The sequence below is a fragment of the Phalacrocorax aristotelis genome, chromosome 2 (genome assembly GCF_949628215.1).
Source record: "Phalacrocorax aristotelis chromosome 2, bGulAri2.1, whole genome shotgun sequence".
Classification (NCBI taxonomy): domain Eukaryota; kingdom Metazoa; phylum Chordata; class Aves; order Suliformes; family Phalacrocoracidae; genus Phalacrocorax; species Phalacrocorax aristotelis.
In genome coordinates, this window is record NC_134277.1 from 19,514,684 (window position 1) to 19,529,380 (window position 14,697).

At 40.7% G+C, this 14,697-nt stretch overlaps 1 protein-coding gene across 1 annotated transcript in view; it reads left to right on the forward strand.

Annotated features, from left to right (window-relative positions):
• Positions 1-14,415, forward strand: part of PRTFDC1 (phosphoribosyl transferase domain containing 1) — a 48,264-nt gene extending 33,849 nt beyond the window's left edge. The window contains exons 5-9 of the mRNA XM_075082659.1: positions 8,488-8,505; positions 9,951-10,033; positions 10,447-10,493; positions 12,413-12,489; positions 13,130-14,415. Coding sequence (XP_074938760.1) covers positions 8,488-8,505; positions 9,951-10,033; positions 10,447-10,493; positions 12,413-12,489; positions 13,130-13,177 — 273 coding nt within the window. The 3' untranslated portion in view covers positions 13,178-14,415. The remainder of the gene's footprint in view (positions 1-8,487; positions 8,506-9,950; positions 10,034-10,446; positions 10,494-12,412; positions 12,490-13,129) is intronic.
• The last annotated feature ends 282 nt before the right edge of the window (positions 14,416-14,697 follow it).

Sequence of the window (14,697 nt, forward strand, 5' to 3'; positions counted from 1 at the left end):
ATCAGGTAAGCTGATAATCCGTTAACAATTCAGTTTGAAGAATCTCATTATCAATTTATGGAATTCTGATGATATGAAGTACACATGAAAAGAAGGTGTCTTTAAAAATAATCTCTCTGAAAATGCAGATTTCTGAATGGAAATGGAACTAAAAGGAATGAAAAGACGCTATTTTGTAGTCTTCCACCTCCCCACCCACCCACCCACCCCCAGAAAAATAGAGATAGGTATAAAGAGGCTGTGTCTATTTTTTAGTCTTGTATTTTTTACGAATATGCATTCATCTGTGGAACTGGATGTATGAAAGAACTCACCTTTTCCAGCAACTGTGTATTCAGATACTTTATAAGGTGGTATAACTAACAATACGTTAACTGTATCCCCAAATAGTTTAAGAATAGTTCTATCAAAGAAGGAGAGAGGAAGGAACGCAGGACACCAATGGGGACTTGAAGATATAAGTAATTCCATCATTTCCATGTATTTTCTTCACTTGTAAGACCAGCATTACCACCATACTAAATAGGATGAAAGTCCTGTCTAGGCTTGTGTCACACCTTCAGCAGCAGACAACTGGAATTTTATTAGGGAAAGGATATATGAAACACAGCAAGGACAGAGACTTATAAAAACCAACTTACATCTGGACCATCGTTTTGAATATATCAAGTGCTAGAACTGTTTATCCATGTCTGTGTCCTCTCTTTGTAACTCCAGTTACACCTCTAGTTCCACAAGATCCTATAGCAAGGAGGTTCATATTTAAGTAGTATGTGAAAAAGTTGTTCTTTCTTATAAGCTTACTACCTGCTTACCTTCAAAGAGCTTTACAAGACTTAGGTAAATCTGCCTTTTTGAATTGCTTCCTTAAAAATTTCTGCAAATCTTGCCACATTAACATTAATTTTATTTTTTTTCCTTTTTTTTTTTTTCCAGTACAGTTATTTGGCCTGATCACAAGCAGAGCTTTGTTTAGAGATTCCTATATTTTAAGGTCCAAAAGCACCATTACATTCTTGCCTGAACTCCTGGGTAATTAGACTGAAGGGTCCCAGATGGTTCTTCACTGTGCCTACAGTTTCTCCTTTGAGCTACCAATTATTTTGATTTAAAGACTTGATGGAGAAACCTCCATACTTCAGGCATGTTTTACCAAGAGTCAACTGTCATCACTGCTAAAATGGTGAAACTAATTTCTCTTCTGAATTTGGGTAGCTTTTTGCTTTTCGCTGTTGCCTTTTTTTAATACTTTTGCCTACTAGATTGAGCAGTTTGCCATTATCAAATTTATATTGCTATATGGCTGCGTATTTGCCTATCATCCAGTTATTACTTAAGCTTCTTTCAGATAAACTAATACATTGGGAGCCTGCTGTAAAGTACAGGCATACGGTAGGATGTAAATGAGAGAAGGTTTGAAGGTAGAATTAATCACAGGAGAATAATACTAGGCAATTGATTTAGTTGTAAGAAACAAAATTTCAAGCATGCAGATCCTTCTGTTGGTCTGAACAGAATCAGCAAACTTCAAGCTAAGCACAGATTGGGAGAAACTCTTAATTTTAATCTAACGTGGTAATCAGACAATTTGGGAGGAAAAAGTTATTGCCCTACGTGATCACCTGCCCAATGACCAAAGGGGCAGGTAAAAATGTTAAGAATTCCTCTGAGCTAAAATAAGAGAGCAAATTATCAGCTGTGGAACACTGATAAATGAGTTGGAGGTCAGCTGCAGTGGAAGATTATAATGTGCCGTAAAGCCAGTATTTTACCGAGTCCATGATTTCTAGTGCATACAGCAGTTCTGAATTTTTGTTCCCAGGCTCAGCTGTTGAAAGTATTTTGTGGTCTCTTTGAGGTTTTGGGCTGAAAGGTCAAAGTTCTTTTGTGAAAAATGTTCTCCCACTGGGAACTGGGCTGTTAATTAAATAAGAGCTATTACTTCCTGTTACAAACCTTACTTCACTGTAAGGTGTTTTTTCTAGGTCTCAAATCACTCCTCTCAGTCTTAAGTTCTTTGTGCTTTTTATTTTTTTTAAACAGCTTTTTTTAAAAAAATGTGTGTGCATGTTATTCTACTGATTTTATGCTGAAACATTTAAGGAGAAAATATCCTCTTTGTGTATCTACCTGGTTTTCTTGCTAAACATGCAAGGGCTGTGTTTGTCCTCTTAGCTGTAGTATTGCATTGAGTATGGTTGTTTATTTGGTTACTTAAGTAGAGTTTCTGCTTTCCAGGAAATGCTCCCCCTTTCTAAATTTGCAACTTAGCGTTTTATCTTGTTAAAATTTTATGTTTTATGTCAATTCAAAGACAGCTCAGTGCAAATGCCTACATGCAGAGTCACAAGTTTTGTGCACCCTGGTCACTCAAAACTGGAGAATTTTAAACTTCACGGCACCCCTTTGCATTTAAAAACACAGAGCACAGTTTTTGGGCCAGCGCTCTTTAATGTTTCTGTAAAGGATCTGGACACAGGAATTGAATGTACATTAGGTAAGTTTGCCAATGACACTAAACCAGGAGGAGCTGTGGACTCCCTTGTGGGTAGAGAGGCCTTACAGAGAGATCTGGGTAGGCTAGAGAGCTGGGCAGTCACCAACCATATGAAATTTAACAAGAGCAAGTGTCAGCACTTGCACCTGGAATGGGGTAATCCTGCTTATACATACCAACTGGGGGACAAGAGGCTGGAGAGCAGCCCTGAGGAAAGGGATCTGGGAGTTTGAGTTGATGGCAAGATGAATAAGTCAGTGCCCTGGCAGCCAAAAGGGCCAACCATGTCCTGGGGTGCATCAAGCACAGCATAGCTAGCCGGTCGAGGGAGGTGATTGTCCTGCTCTACACTGCACTGGCGCAAACTCTGCCCAGTTTTGGGAGCCTCAATATAAGAAGGACATCAAATTATTAGAGTGTGTCCAGAGGAGGGTGACCAAGATGGTGAAAGGTCTCCAGGGCAAGGCTTACAAGGAGTGGATGAGGTCACTGGGCCTGTTCAGGTTGAAGAAGAGGAGGTTGAGGGGTGCCCTCATCGCAGTCTGCACCTTCCTCAAGGGGGGCAATGGAGGGAGAGCTGCTGATCTCTCTCTGGTGAGCAGCGATAGGACATGAGGAAATGGAATGAAGCTGCATCAGGGGAAGTTCAGACTGAACATTGGGAAAAGGTTCTCCACTGAGAGGGTGGTCAGTTGCTGGAACAGGCTCCCCAGGGAACTGGTCATGGCACCAAGCCTGTCAGAGTTCAAGAAGCATCTGGATGATGCTCTTAGTCATATGATTTAGTTTTAGGTAGACCTGAGGAGAAGAGAGTTGGAATTGGTGATCCTTATGGGTCCCTTCCAATGTGAGATATTTTGTGATTCTATGATTCCATATTGCACCAGCCTACTTCCTGCCAGCTACCTGGTAGAAACAGCTGTAAACACAGGATGAATCACAGTCATCCGTATCTATCAGCTCCATCTGATCCATCAGCAATGAAAGCTGCTGATTCTCTTGCAACGACTCACGACTCAGTAGAAAGGTGTTTCAGTCTCTCAGGGTTGAGCCACCGCCCCTTCTTTATTTGGACTATAGAAGAAATCTTTCCAGGACATATTTTAAAAAACTGACTGTTCTCTGTGTTGCACTGTAAGATATATTAGCACCATTATTAGATTTCTGGACGTACTTCACAGATGTATCGGTGAAGATCGCTCTACTCAGAAATTAAGCCATCCTCAGTCTAGTCAACACATCAATAAATATTCCTATTTCCTGTTCTCCAAGCTCCAAAATTAGACAGAAAATATGAAATGCATGCCAGAAGGCTGGATTACTTTTCTTTTCATGTGGTTTCCTCCTCTGCAACTGCCTCAGAAATATCTGGAAGGACAAAACAGTCTTGATCTATGTGGTACAGGAGCTTCAAATGCATATACTTGAAAAAAGATCTTTTCTTCAGAGTCCTTTAGCTTCCTATTGTTTGTCCAGCTATCAGTTGCTGCTGTAGCACCACAAACTGGTGAGTTTCACCAGTCTCCTGCCCACCAGCTCACAGGTGGACTTTATGGTGAAGCTGAATAAGTCTTTTCATGTAACCGTGGTGTTTCGCAAGATATGCTGGATGCAGCCAGCGGTGCATTTAGGGTAGTGGTGACATTACTGATAGTGTACCAGTTTGATGTATCCATTGCATTTGCCTTTTATCTTCTTCTATCCATCTGCTCAAGGATAAGCTAATCTATTTCAACCAGCTTTAGTTACACATCACCACTATCTAGTCTTGGATACTGTATATCAAAACATTTCTTGGCAGTTTGTTCCTCTGATACTCTGCTATGCCATCTCTTTTCTGGAACCCTTCTATCAGTAGCCTGCTTCAACAGGAGAAAGGTAGGGGATAGGCAGCAATACAGTCAGTTTCCCAGCACATCATGTTGTTTTGTAGGAGGTGGTTTCCGAATATGGTACCAAAAGATGGCAAAACATTTTGAATGCCTTCAGTCATAAGGAAAAGTTAAGTATGATGACTTTAGTCAAAGTAACCCTGCCTAATCGAAACAGGGATTAATATATCACTCTCAACAATCAGGATGCCTGCTTATTTATATATACAAATTTTTTTCATATCTGAATATTTCATACTGGCTTTTCCACTACAAAGTCCTTGCACACAGGATTTCTCCACAGCACAGAAAATCCTCATCAATGTCTTGGAAATAATGAGAATGTGCATAATACAAAACAGAACCTATGTTTCCTGACCTAGAAGACTGCCTGATTAAAGGGGCTTTCAAAGGACCAAGTCTCCCAGTGCATATCACCTGCAGCTGTTGGACTCCTTGACTCTGAGGAGAAGAGGCAAGAATAACAGAATGCTGGTCAGACAATTTCAGGGTCCACCAATATCCTTCCTTCTCAAGTTAGTCAACAAATACGAGATCTTACGCTTCAGCTGGAGCCATGCACAGTGACTATCACTCTTGTGGTCAGACAAACCCTACAGGCATGTCTGGATCCATATTAATCTTCTTTCTTTCGTATGAGTCATTTGTGATAAGGAAATGTAGACGATTAAATTTCCATTAGATGGATGTATAACTGGTTGGAAAGACATTCTCAAGAAACAGTTAATTACACTTCACTGTCAGACTGGATGCATTAAAGCATGTTCTCCAGGGACTATACAATATTTAATTCATTATTTAAAAGATGGAATTAGCATTAAATGCTAGTGATACTACCTGGAAAAATACTACAAGATAGTATTATGATCTTAAGAAATTATTTTAAGAATTTGCTTCAAAGAATGACATGTAATGACAATAAAGATGAATACTAACTTCTGTGTTTGTATAGAAGTAACCTTTTGCATAAACGCGAGTGAGGAAGGACTGACTAAGCAACAGTTCTGAACTGGAGACGATTGGTGGATGACAAGTTGCACATGAGACAACAGCGTACCTTTATAAAAGACGTAACTGTTGTACTGGAATATATAGAAAGGAGGATTATTTGTAAAGTGTTTAGAGAGGTTCTTTGATTCTTCTCGACACTGGAAAAAGCTTCTCTCTGGTTTGGGGCACCACAGCTGGAGAAGGATTCTGACCAACTGGACAGGTTCCAGAGGAGGACAAAAGAATGATCAGAAAGCTAGAAAATATAACTTGTGAAAAAATGTTGAATAAACAGGGGTTGTTTAATCTGAAGAAGATGAAACTGAGGAAATACATCTGTCATCAAATGTAGAACAACTTAAAAAGAGAAGGAAATAAAGCTTTTTCTATGTATGTCCACTGCAAAACAAGTTCAGGTCAAATAGCAACAGAAGTTTTCTAACTGTATTTTTGCTCTTAGATAATGAGGCACTAAGACACATTGTCTGGGGAAGTTCTGAAGTCCTCATCATGTTTAAGAACAGGTAAATCAGATATCTGTGAGGGACAGTTTTAAGTTAATTCTTTGGGCCACCAGAATAGTCTTGATGACCTTTCATGTTCTCCTTAGCCCCATTTTCTATTAATGTCTATGATTTTTTTCTCACAAGTTAATTAGTAAGGTCTGCTCTTCCCTGTTGGATTTATCCCGATTCCATGGCCAGAGAGGCTGCTGTCCCCTCATTCTGTCTAATTTTATGATTTCCACTTGCAAGTAAGCAAGAGAGTCCCTGTTGCTGCTCATGATAGGATAGCTGAAGCAGCTGTGGTAGCAAAGTTGTTTATTTGTCTATCAATGAAATATCCCAGGACTAGGCTTTTCTCTCAATCTGTCACATCCCTGTGTGCACTAATAGGACTTAATGGCCATGACCAGTGACACTTGGGTCCCCTACCCACACCTGTGGGCACAGGAGCCTCAGTTCAGTTCAACCCTGGGCTTTTAGTCCATGCCTGAGCTATGCTGTATGGGTACCAATCTTCAGCTCAGCTACAGCCATGCGTGTTCGTTACTACCAATGTTGATCCAGACTCTTAACTCACAGACTGACCTCTCAGTTTAACCTTGGACGTGTCTCATAGCTATGGACCTGTCTGGAGATCAGTGGGCTGTGTTTGATCATGGTTACTCTCACCGGACCTGATCCCAACCTGTGGATTGACTTCCCAGCTTGACCTCACCTGATGATATGCACTCATGGCTGAACAAGTCTCAGGTCTGCTCGCTTGCCTCACTGGGCCACTGTGGGGCTGGGCCCTGGCTGGCAGAGCCCCTGCACTGCCAGCTGTGTTCTTGCACTCAGCTCATGGCTACCCTTCACTCAGGGAGCCACCGGCCCTTGCTGCACCCTGACATGGTGTGCTAATGCAGGACTTTGCAGCCCTCTGCCACATCGGTTTTGGTCTGTCCCAGCTGATGCCATAGCTGCTGGATAGGTCTTGTCACTGGAAGATCTGTGCTTTTCCTTTGGAAGGAAAGCTCTCATCAACAGTATGGAGAGCAGGAAGGAATGCACTGGCATGAATGAAAGCTGGCAGAGTAGGTCAGGATGTCAGGTCAGCCTCTTACCAGGTGCCACTCGCAGTCATCCTGGACTGTTTGCTGGTCCTGAAGGAGCTCATTTCCATCTTTAGTTCTGGTGAAGTTCTTTCCTTGTCAACTCTTCTGCTCTTTCCTTGTATCATATATATATATGTGTATGTGTATGTATGTACACACACATAAATATTTACATATATCACCAGCTGTGCGAGTTCCCTAGGGGATGGTTAAACCATTACTCCTGCACATAATCTGAAGGTATCACAGGTGTCCACTGACTGAATCAAGTGATTTGCTTATGCCTCAGAGCCAGGTGTTCCGGGCTAGTCTTTGGAAGTGTTTTTCTAGTTATGACTTCATCCAGGAAGCCAGATGAGAGCCAAACCCTTTTTGGAACAGATGGCTTCCTTCAAGTAAATGTGTCCCTGCACACATGTCATAAGCTTCTCCTGAACATGATTTTGGTCTCTTCATCTTACCTAGAAGACTGACATACTTCTGTTCTTTCCTGAAGGAAGAAACTTCTAGAGCCAGGGCATCTTTGGACTGTTGTTGTTAAGAGGCCTTTGACTTTTTACCTCCACAGGACTAGGTCTTTCAGATCCAGAGTTGTTTGTGTCAGCAGATGAGAGGTTGACAGTCAGGAGTGCCAAGCAGGATAACCACCAGTGAAACCTGTTATGAAAACACCAAAAAGGAGCCACCCTCCAAGATTAACACACATTCCACCGGAGCTCAGTCTAAATTAGTGGCTTTCTTGAGTGATATCTCCATTGCTGACACCTGCTGAACTACTACCGGGAGTTCCCTCCACACCTTTACCAAGTGTTTTGCCATTTCAGATGCATCCAGGTATAATACAGTGTGTGGTAACATGTTTCTGCAGTGGTTGGTGCATGAAGCATGCTGTGTCTCCTTACCAAGCACTGTGATTGTTAGGAGGAACTGCAGTATGAATATGGATAATCTATATTAATAATTTCTGTTTTGAAGTTTTTAAAAATATTTACGTATCAGTTAATGAAACTGTCAGAGGTGTGCTTCACAGTATGAGAATGGGTGGTGCAACGTGGCCTGTAATCCTTCACTGTGAGTTTTCTGGAGGGTGGAAGGTAATTTATTTTGGAGTAAGATTATTATTGCTGTAGTCTCATATTAACATTGGAAATAGTATTTTAGTGAACTCCAGGGTACACTATAGTACATGGATAGACACACTGGAATGAAGTGAAGCTCATCCCCTTTGGATTTCTTCCATCTAGTTTTATTTTCTGAAGCTACATCTGTTCTTGCACAAAGAGGATAACCTAGACAGAGCTGAGTAAAGTCATAGCCTCTGACTGCAGGACTTGCTCTTACGGCTGGCTCATTTTCAGGCCACAGAAATGAAACAGGAAACTCCTTGTGTCCTGCCGTGTTGTACGCATGCACATGGACCTATGTGTCTTCATTTCACTTTTTCAAACATTTGTTTCTGTTAGTTTGTGGATATTGTGTAATTGTTCCTTTTTGTTTGTTTCTTTCAGAATGTTCTGATTGTGGAGGTAAGTTGGGTGCTTATGTCATATTGTACTTAGGTAAAGTCACACTATCAAGTCGTGATTGCGTGTTCACTTTCTAAAACCTGTCTGTGTTTACGCTTCTTTAGCTGGGAGGTGGTAAAGAGGGAGGGGGTTTGATTTGCTTAGTGACCTCTCAGTCTTTTTGCAAGTGCATGACGGAATAAACTACATTGCTGCCGCTCTAATTGGTACTCTGCCTTGTGATACCCAGGAGTCTTTGTTTCTGCATCATTTGATTTGTTCTTTCTGTGGTTTCATCAACTCCTGTTCTGCAAGTTGTTCTGTTCCTTGGAGGACAATGAATCAACTGCAGTGATGCCCTGCACTTCTCAGTTGCATGATTTTGAAACAGTAGCACAGCCCTGCACATGCTTTACAACTTCAGGGCTGTTCACACGCTGGTCGAGAACGTCAGTCATTCTCTCAAGTCCCTGTGACTCCTGCTCCTTAGTATTGCATCCTGCAGTGTCCCCTAGGGAGGGCACATCACGGATATGTTCCTGATGTAAATCAACAGTGTTCAGTTGTAGAGGAAAAGAATGTGTCACCTCATTGATGCTGCAAATTTTCTCTTAATTAATGTAGGTGATTCTCTTTCAAGATGTTGGAAAAGCAACTGGGATGGTTAGAGAGCACTCAGGATCTGATGGGCATTTTAGGCCTGGTCTGCTTGTGTGGGAAGTAAGCTGGACAGTGAATAAATGTGGGAATGTCTTTTCTTAGCAAAGGAGAGAAAAAAAGTCATCAGCCACAGAGATGTCTGCCAGGATAGCAGCTGAGTCGCTGCTAGGAGCTTCATATTCGCTAATGCTAACTGCTGTAACAGCAATGAAAAATGTTCACAGCAAATTTTGTTAATGCTATTAGATAGCTGGGAAGCAGGGACAAGGTGTTGCTAATCAAAAATCCACACCCAGAGTTGAGGACCAACAGCTGCTCTCCATGCCATCGTCAGTTTTGTAGCCAGGTTTCTACTGATCTCATTCAGACCAGGTTAGGTACAGCAGCTCTGGAGACTCCTCATTTGTACTGGACTAGTAAAAGAACAGATAGGGCAGATTTAGCCCTGCCACGGAGAGATGTTGATACACCGTAGTCTTGAGCATAATATGAAAAGTCTGATCCCTGCCTCCTTGCAGTGCCCAGTAAAGTCCTCTCCAGTCCTATGTTACATCCCAAGTGCTAGGAACGTAGCTATTTTCAAGAGGAAGTGGGAAGTCCCTTAACTGATCATTTTATGAGTAGAAAGTGCTTGCTTCAAAGAGTGTGAGCTCAGTTATAACCTTTTTTGAATGTGGCTCACAATACCTGGGAAAAACGCCTTATTGCCACAAAATAAGAAGGTGGAACTGCTCAGTCATGGCCCAGATTTCCCCTTTTCAGCTCTCCTTTGGTTTTTACTTACTGTGTTTTTCATGTTTTGTAAGGATATTGTTGGAACTGGAAGGACTATGAAGGCTCTGCTTAATAATATAGAAAAATACAAGCCAAAAATGATCAAAGTGGCAAGGTGAGTAAAATGCTGACAAAACTTAGTAAGTGATTAGTCTAGCCTGACATATTTTCCAGTGGAGGTTCTCATTCCAAGATCCTGCTTTAATTCGATGCTGCAGTATCACACGGGGAGCTCTGCAAAGGAGCTGCCTGAGCCACTAAGAGGAGGGTGGAGGAAAGGAGAGGAAATGCTTTTGTGTTGTTCTGCAGTGGCAATGACCCTTCAGCCACTTCAAGACTGGCACTGATGGACTTTGAAGGGGAACACACCCATCTCTTCCCTGCCATCAGTACCTTATCGGGAGGAGAAGCAAAACGAGAACAGTGATTCACATCCCCCAGAAGTTTTTTGATAAAGGGAAGTTTTTATGCATGTTATTCAGGTAAATATCTAGATTTACATGGGTTTTATTTTGTTTTTAATTACAGTTTGTTGGTGAAGAGAACATCTCGGCCTGATGGGTACAGACCAGATTGTAAGTGCTGTGAAAATCTGTACATGACAGTACAAGAAGTTACCACTATTCTACCACTTGCCTTTCATATCATTCTGTGGACTGCTAGAAGCATTGTGAAATATCTGTTGTCAATGGGACTATGGGATGCAATGGAAGGGTTTGTATAGTAGTGCTTTGGAAAGCCCAGCCTCCTTATAGTCTGATGTTTTCTGCAGAGTACTAACATTATAGGGAAGTTATGAAAGGGTTTAATTTTATCCATGAAAGGTGAGTGTTTTATCTTCTGTCTCTGACAAACTATATAGAAGAGAAAATCAATCAATTTCTTCCTTTTGCTTCCTCATTGCACCTCTTTGGAGGAGCTACAGGATTCCATCTGAACACGAAAGGTGGTTTATTGTGACCTAGTTATTCAAAGTTTCATTATATCATAATTAAATCCCCCAAAAGCAAAAGATAAATTGGGCTTTTTAAGCTTCCTCCTGCTGCTCTGTTTGTGCCACACCAGCACCACTTCTCTCTGAATTATCAGTACTTGCACTGTGCTATGATGAAGCCATAAATGGAGCTACACCAAGCTGTTGTCATTTTAGACTTATTAGAATAAATGATGTAATAACAGGTATGTGGCTAAATACTGAAAAGAATAGATCCATCTAGAAGAGATCAGCCAGTATTTGCTACTGAAGAAGGCTCTGGTCAGCTGAGCTGGGGAGGAGGGTAGAAGGAAAGTAGGCAGGTGAGTACCAGGAGACAGCATGAAGGGTCTTGATTTGGGATGTGGGAGAGAGGGAAACTTTATGAAGCAAAAGTGACTCAATGTTGGGCATGGCCCTGTGGCTTTAGCCCGATCATCTGAACTGTGACCCAGACATTTTGTTGTGCAACTCCTTATACAACGGTGGTTTTAGCATTTAGAATTTAATCCAGTAAATTAAAGTATATATTTGACTGGATTCAGTAATGTTAAACATATAAAAATACGATAAAATTAACTCATGAAGGGTAGCTTAATATTTTTATGTAACAACTTCTAAAATGAAACAGGTTTTATCCTTGTTTATTCATACTGTGATGAATTTTATAAAACATCAGTGATCTCTCTTGTGAATCACTGACAGTGCTGTGTCATTTCTTCCCTTACCCAAATTTCTGATTCCAGAGTGTCTATTGCCACAATTTTAATAATGGAATGCATTCCTTACTTGAATACCTGTAAAATTTTGATGCTGACCTATTTTTGTGTCTTAAGGTTCTGGTTTTCTCTAGTTACTTAGTGAATAATTTGGAAAGTCTTAACTTGTTTTATATAGTGCTGATACTGCACAGACCTTCACACTCAAAAAGATACATACCTACGCTTAGCCTCAAGTGTGTGAGTTGTGTGATTCAGCTACGCTGCATGCATTTACTTTGTTAAGCATGTGCATGAGTCTTCACAAGGTTGGGGCCTTAATTTAAGAAGCATTTGACATGTTTTAGTAGCATAATATGCAAAATAGTTTTTGCTGTTCTCAGAATAAAATATATAAATCTCTGAAAGTTACTTCTGAATTAAAACTACATTTTTTTCATCATTAGTGTGATACTGGACAGTTGTCATCACACACATATACCAACGGAGCTTCCAAACGTAGGCAGAACTTTTCAGCTCTGATTTTCGCTTCCTTCTGCAATGTGGCTGTTGCGTACAGTTACCACTGGCACAGCTCCCCTACTCCCTGCTGACTGTTCCCATCCCTGTCACAAACAGTCTATGAGCAGAAATGGTTATAGGGCTGCTGCTGACCCTGATGCCTCAGAGTCAAAAGTAACATAACCTCAGCTGACTACTTATATCTCTAGTTTGTTTGTCAGAGAACCAACAGGTGAATTTAAGGGCTATATAATTGCCACTGACCTTGTAACGCTGGTGTTTGTTATTTGTCTCAATACAGATTACGGATTTGAAATTCCAGATTTATTTGTGGTAGGTTATGCTTTAGACTACAACGAGCACTTCAGAGATCTAAACGTAAGTTTCTTTAAAAAAAATAGTTCAAAAAATCACTGTTTTACTTTTACAGGGTGTCTTAAATACCCCATAATTTGCCTCCTCCCTGGGGCCTTAATGCCAGGTTGGGGTCCTTTCAGTGAGTGTAGAACTCCCTGAAAAACCTCAAATAATCCAAAGGAGTCACTGCTGTGACAGTGCTGTGAATGGTTCCTTCCCATCTCTCCCACCTAAGAGCAGAAGTCAAACCTCTGCTCCACTTCCATCTTCTGTGGGCCTAGGATTTCATGCATCCACCATTCCCAGTACATGCCAAGGCAGCAGTAAAAAGTGAAACACAGCTATGGTTCAGGCAGGTTTGGACTTTTACTGCTATGTTGCCTGCCCCTTTCCTCAGCGAGACAATGAAGGAGAAAAGGTGCAAGCCGTGCCTTTGCTTCCTGGGGTACTCCCAGTGGTGGACCTCAAAGTTGGGAATTGCACATGGGAAAACTTGCTGTAGCTAGAAAGTGAAATCTGAATTCAATTCCAGGACTCTGGAAAGGAAGGGGTAGTTACAAGGTCGCTAGATTGGTCAGGCAAAAGTATTTCTGAACAATTAATTAATAATTAATAACCTAATTAGCTATGCTGTTGCAATCAGTGTTACCTTTTTTTCCAGCACATATGTGTTATCAATGATCATGGCAAAGCAAAATACAGAGTCTGAAGCAGTAACATACTCACCTGAAGATCTGTTAGCTCAGCGAAGCAGAAATTCAGCTACACTCTCTCAAGCATCTCCCAGAAGAGCGATTCAACTGACTTGTGTTTCCTTCAACTCAGTATAATAAGGGGTTTACTCTAGAGATTCTGATTAATATTTACAGAATTGACAGCTCTGGTCTAAAATGTGAAGTAGAGGACTTTTAAAGTTACTACCTTTTTTAAGTATTAAAATTACCACATAAGATGCATTTTGACTAATAATTTGTCTGCCTGAATTCTCGTCGTGAACGCCTCTTTTCTTCGCTCAGTCCATCATTCTACCCATTGCAATTTTCAAAAGATCATTCAGAAGTGCCATTCTGTGCGTGAAGATTGTTTTACAGAATTGTATTGACTTCAGCATCCGTTTAGCCTTGGTTGGATATGCTGCCGCCAAATCAAAAGCATTATTTTGATTTAATTTCACACTACAAAAGTTTCACTGGGAGCTGCATGTTGTGTGATGGTGCATTTCTGGCCATTCATTACAGCCTCTTCCCAACAGAAGTTTTAACTCTCAGAATGTGCTGAATTAGAGTGCTGGTACAAAATGAACCCTTGCAAGTCATCATCAATCGGAAATTGGAAGATGTCATGGTTTTGGTATGTCGTGCAGCCATAGATCCAACCTGTCTGATGTGCTGAATTTTAATCAAGAGGAAACAATGCCAGGCAGGTTTCAATGTCTGTGTGGTGTCCTCTTACTTATATAGGACACAAACAAGTGAAAAAATTAACATAGTGTTCTCCTGTGCGTATATTCTCAATTAAACCTCACTGAACACAGAAGTTTCATGCTGGTCAGACAATTATTCAGTTATGATTTAATTTTTGTAGCATGTCTAAGTTGAGATTTTTTGTAACCATTCATTGCCTTTGAGAATACAGATCTGACAATGTTAGAGAAGACTTGTATAAAAAAGGAAAAAACATAGAAAACCTGTTAATGCGTGGATACTGTAGACTGTAGAGATTCCTTCCTTCCCTCTTACATCATGTTTGAAGAAGTTTGTTAATTTGCATGCTGTATTAAGTGTGAAAAGTTGAATTCCGTACTGTATGTAACTGTTCTAAACAACCTCCCATGGGAAGCCAGCGCAAAGTAAGTAGCTGTATATCAATAGCTATGCCCTGGACGGTAAGAGGCAGGTTGTTATTAGCTTTAAGTTCCTTCAAACAAATAAAGAAACACTAAGAACACTTGTTACATTGCACAGTTGTTTATTTTTCTGCTTTGGCGTATTTCGCACATCCTGTAAAAGCTTGTCAAAAATATGCATTTAACTGGTAATCTAAACATACCTACGTACGTATCCTGGGGCTCATCAGCTATTGTTATTTGAGGAAAATCTGTGATGTTAATGGAATGAAGAAGATCAAAGAATTATTGTGATTGCTACAGAAATGCTTTAGCCCTCTCTTCTTTACTCCTTTAACCTATATTTTTAAAGAGTTCTGTCAAAAAGCTTTCCCTCATAGAAG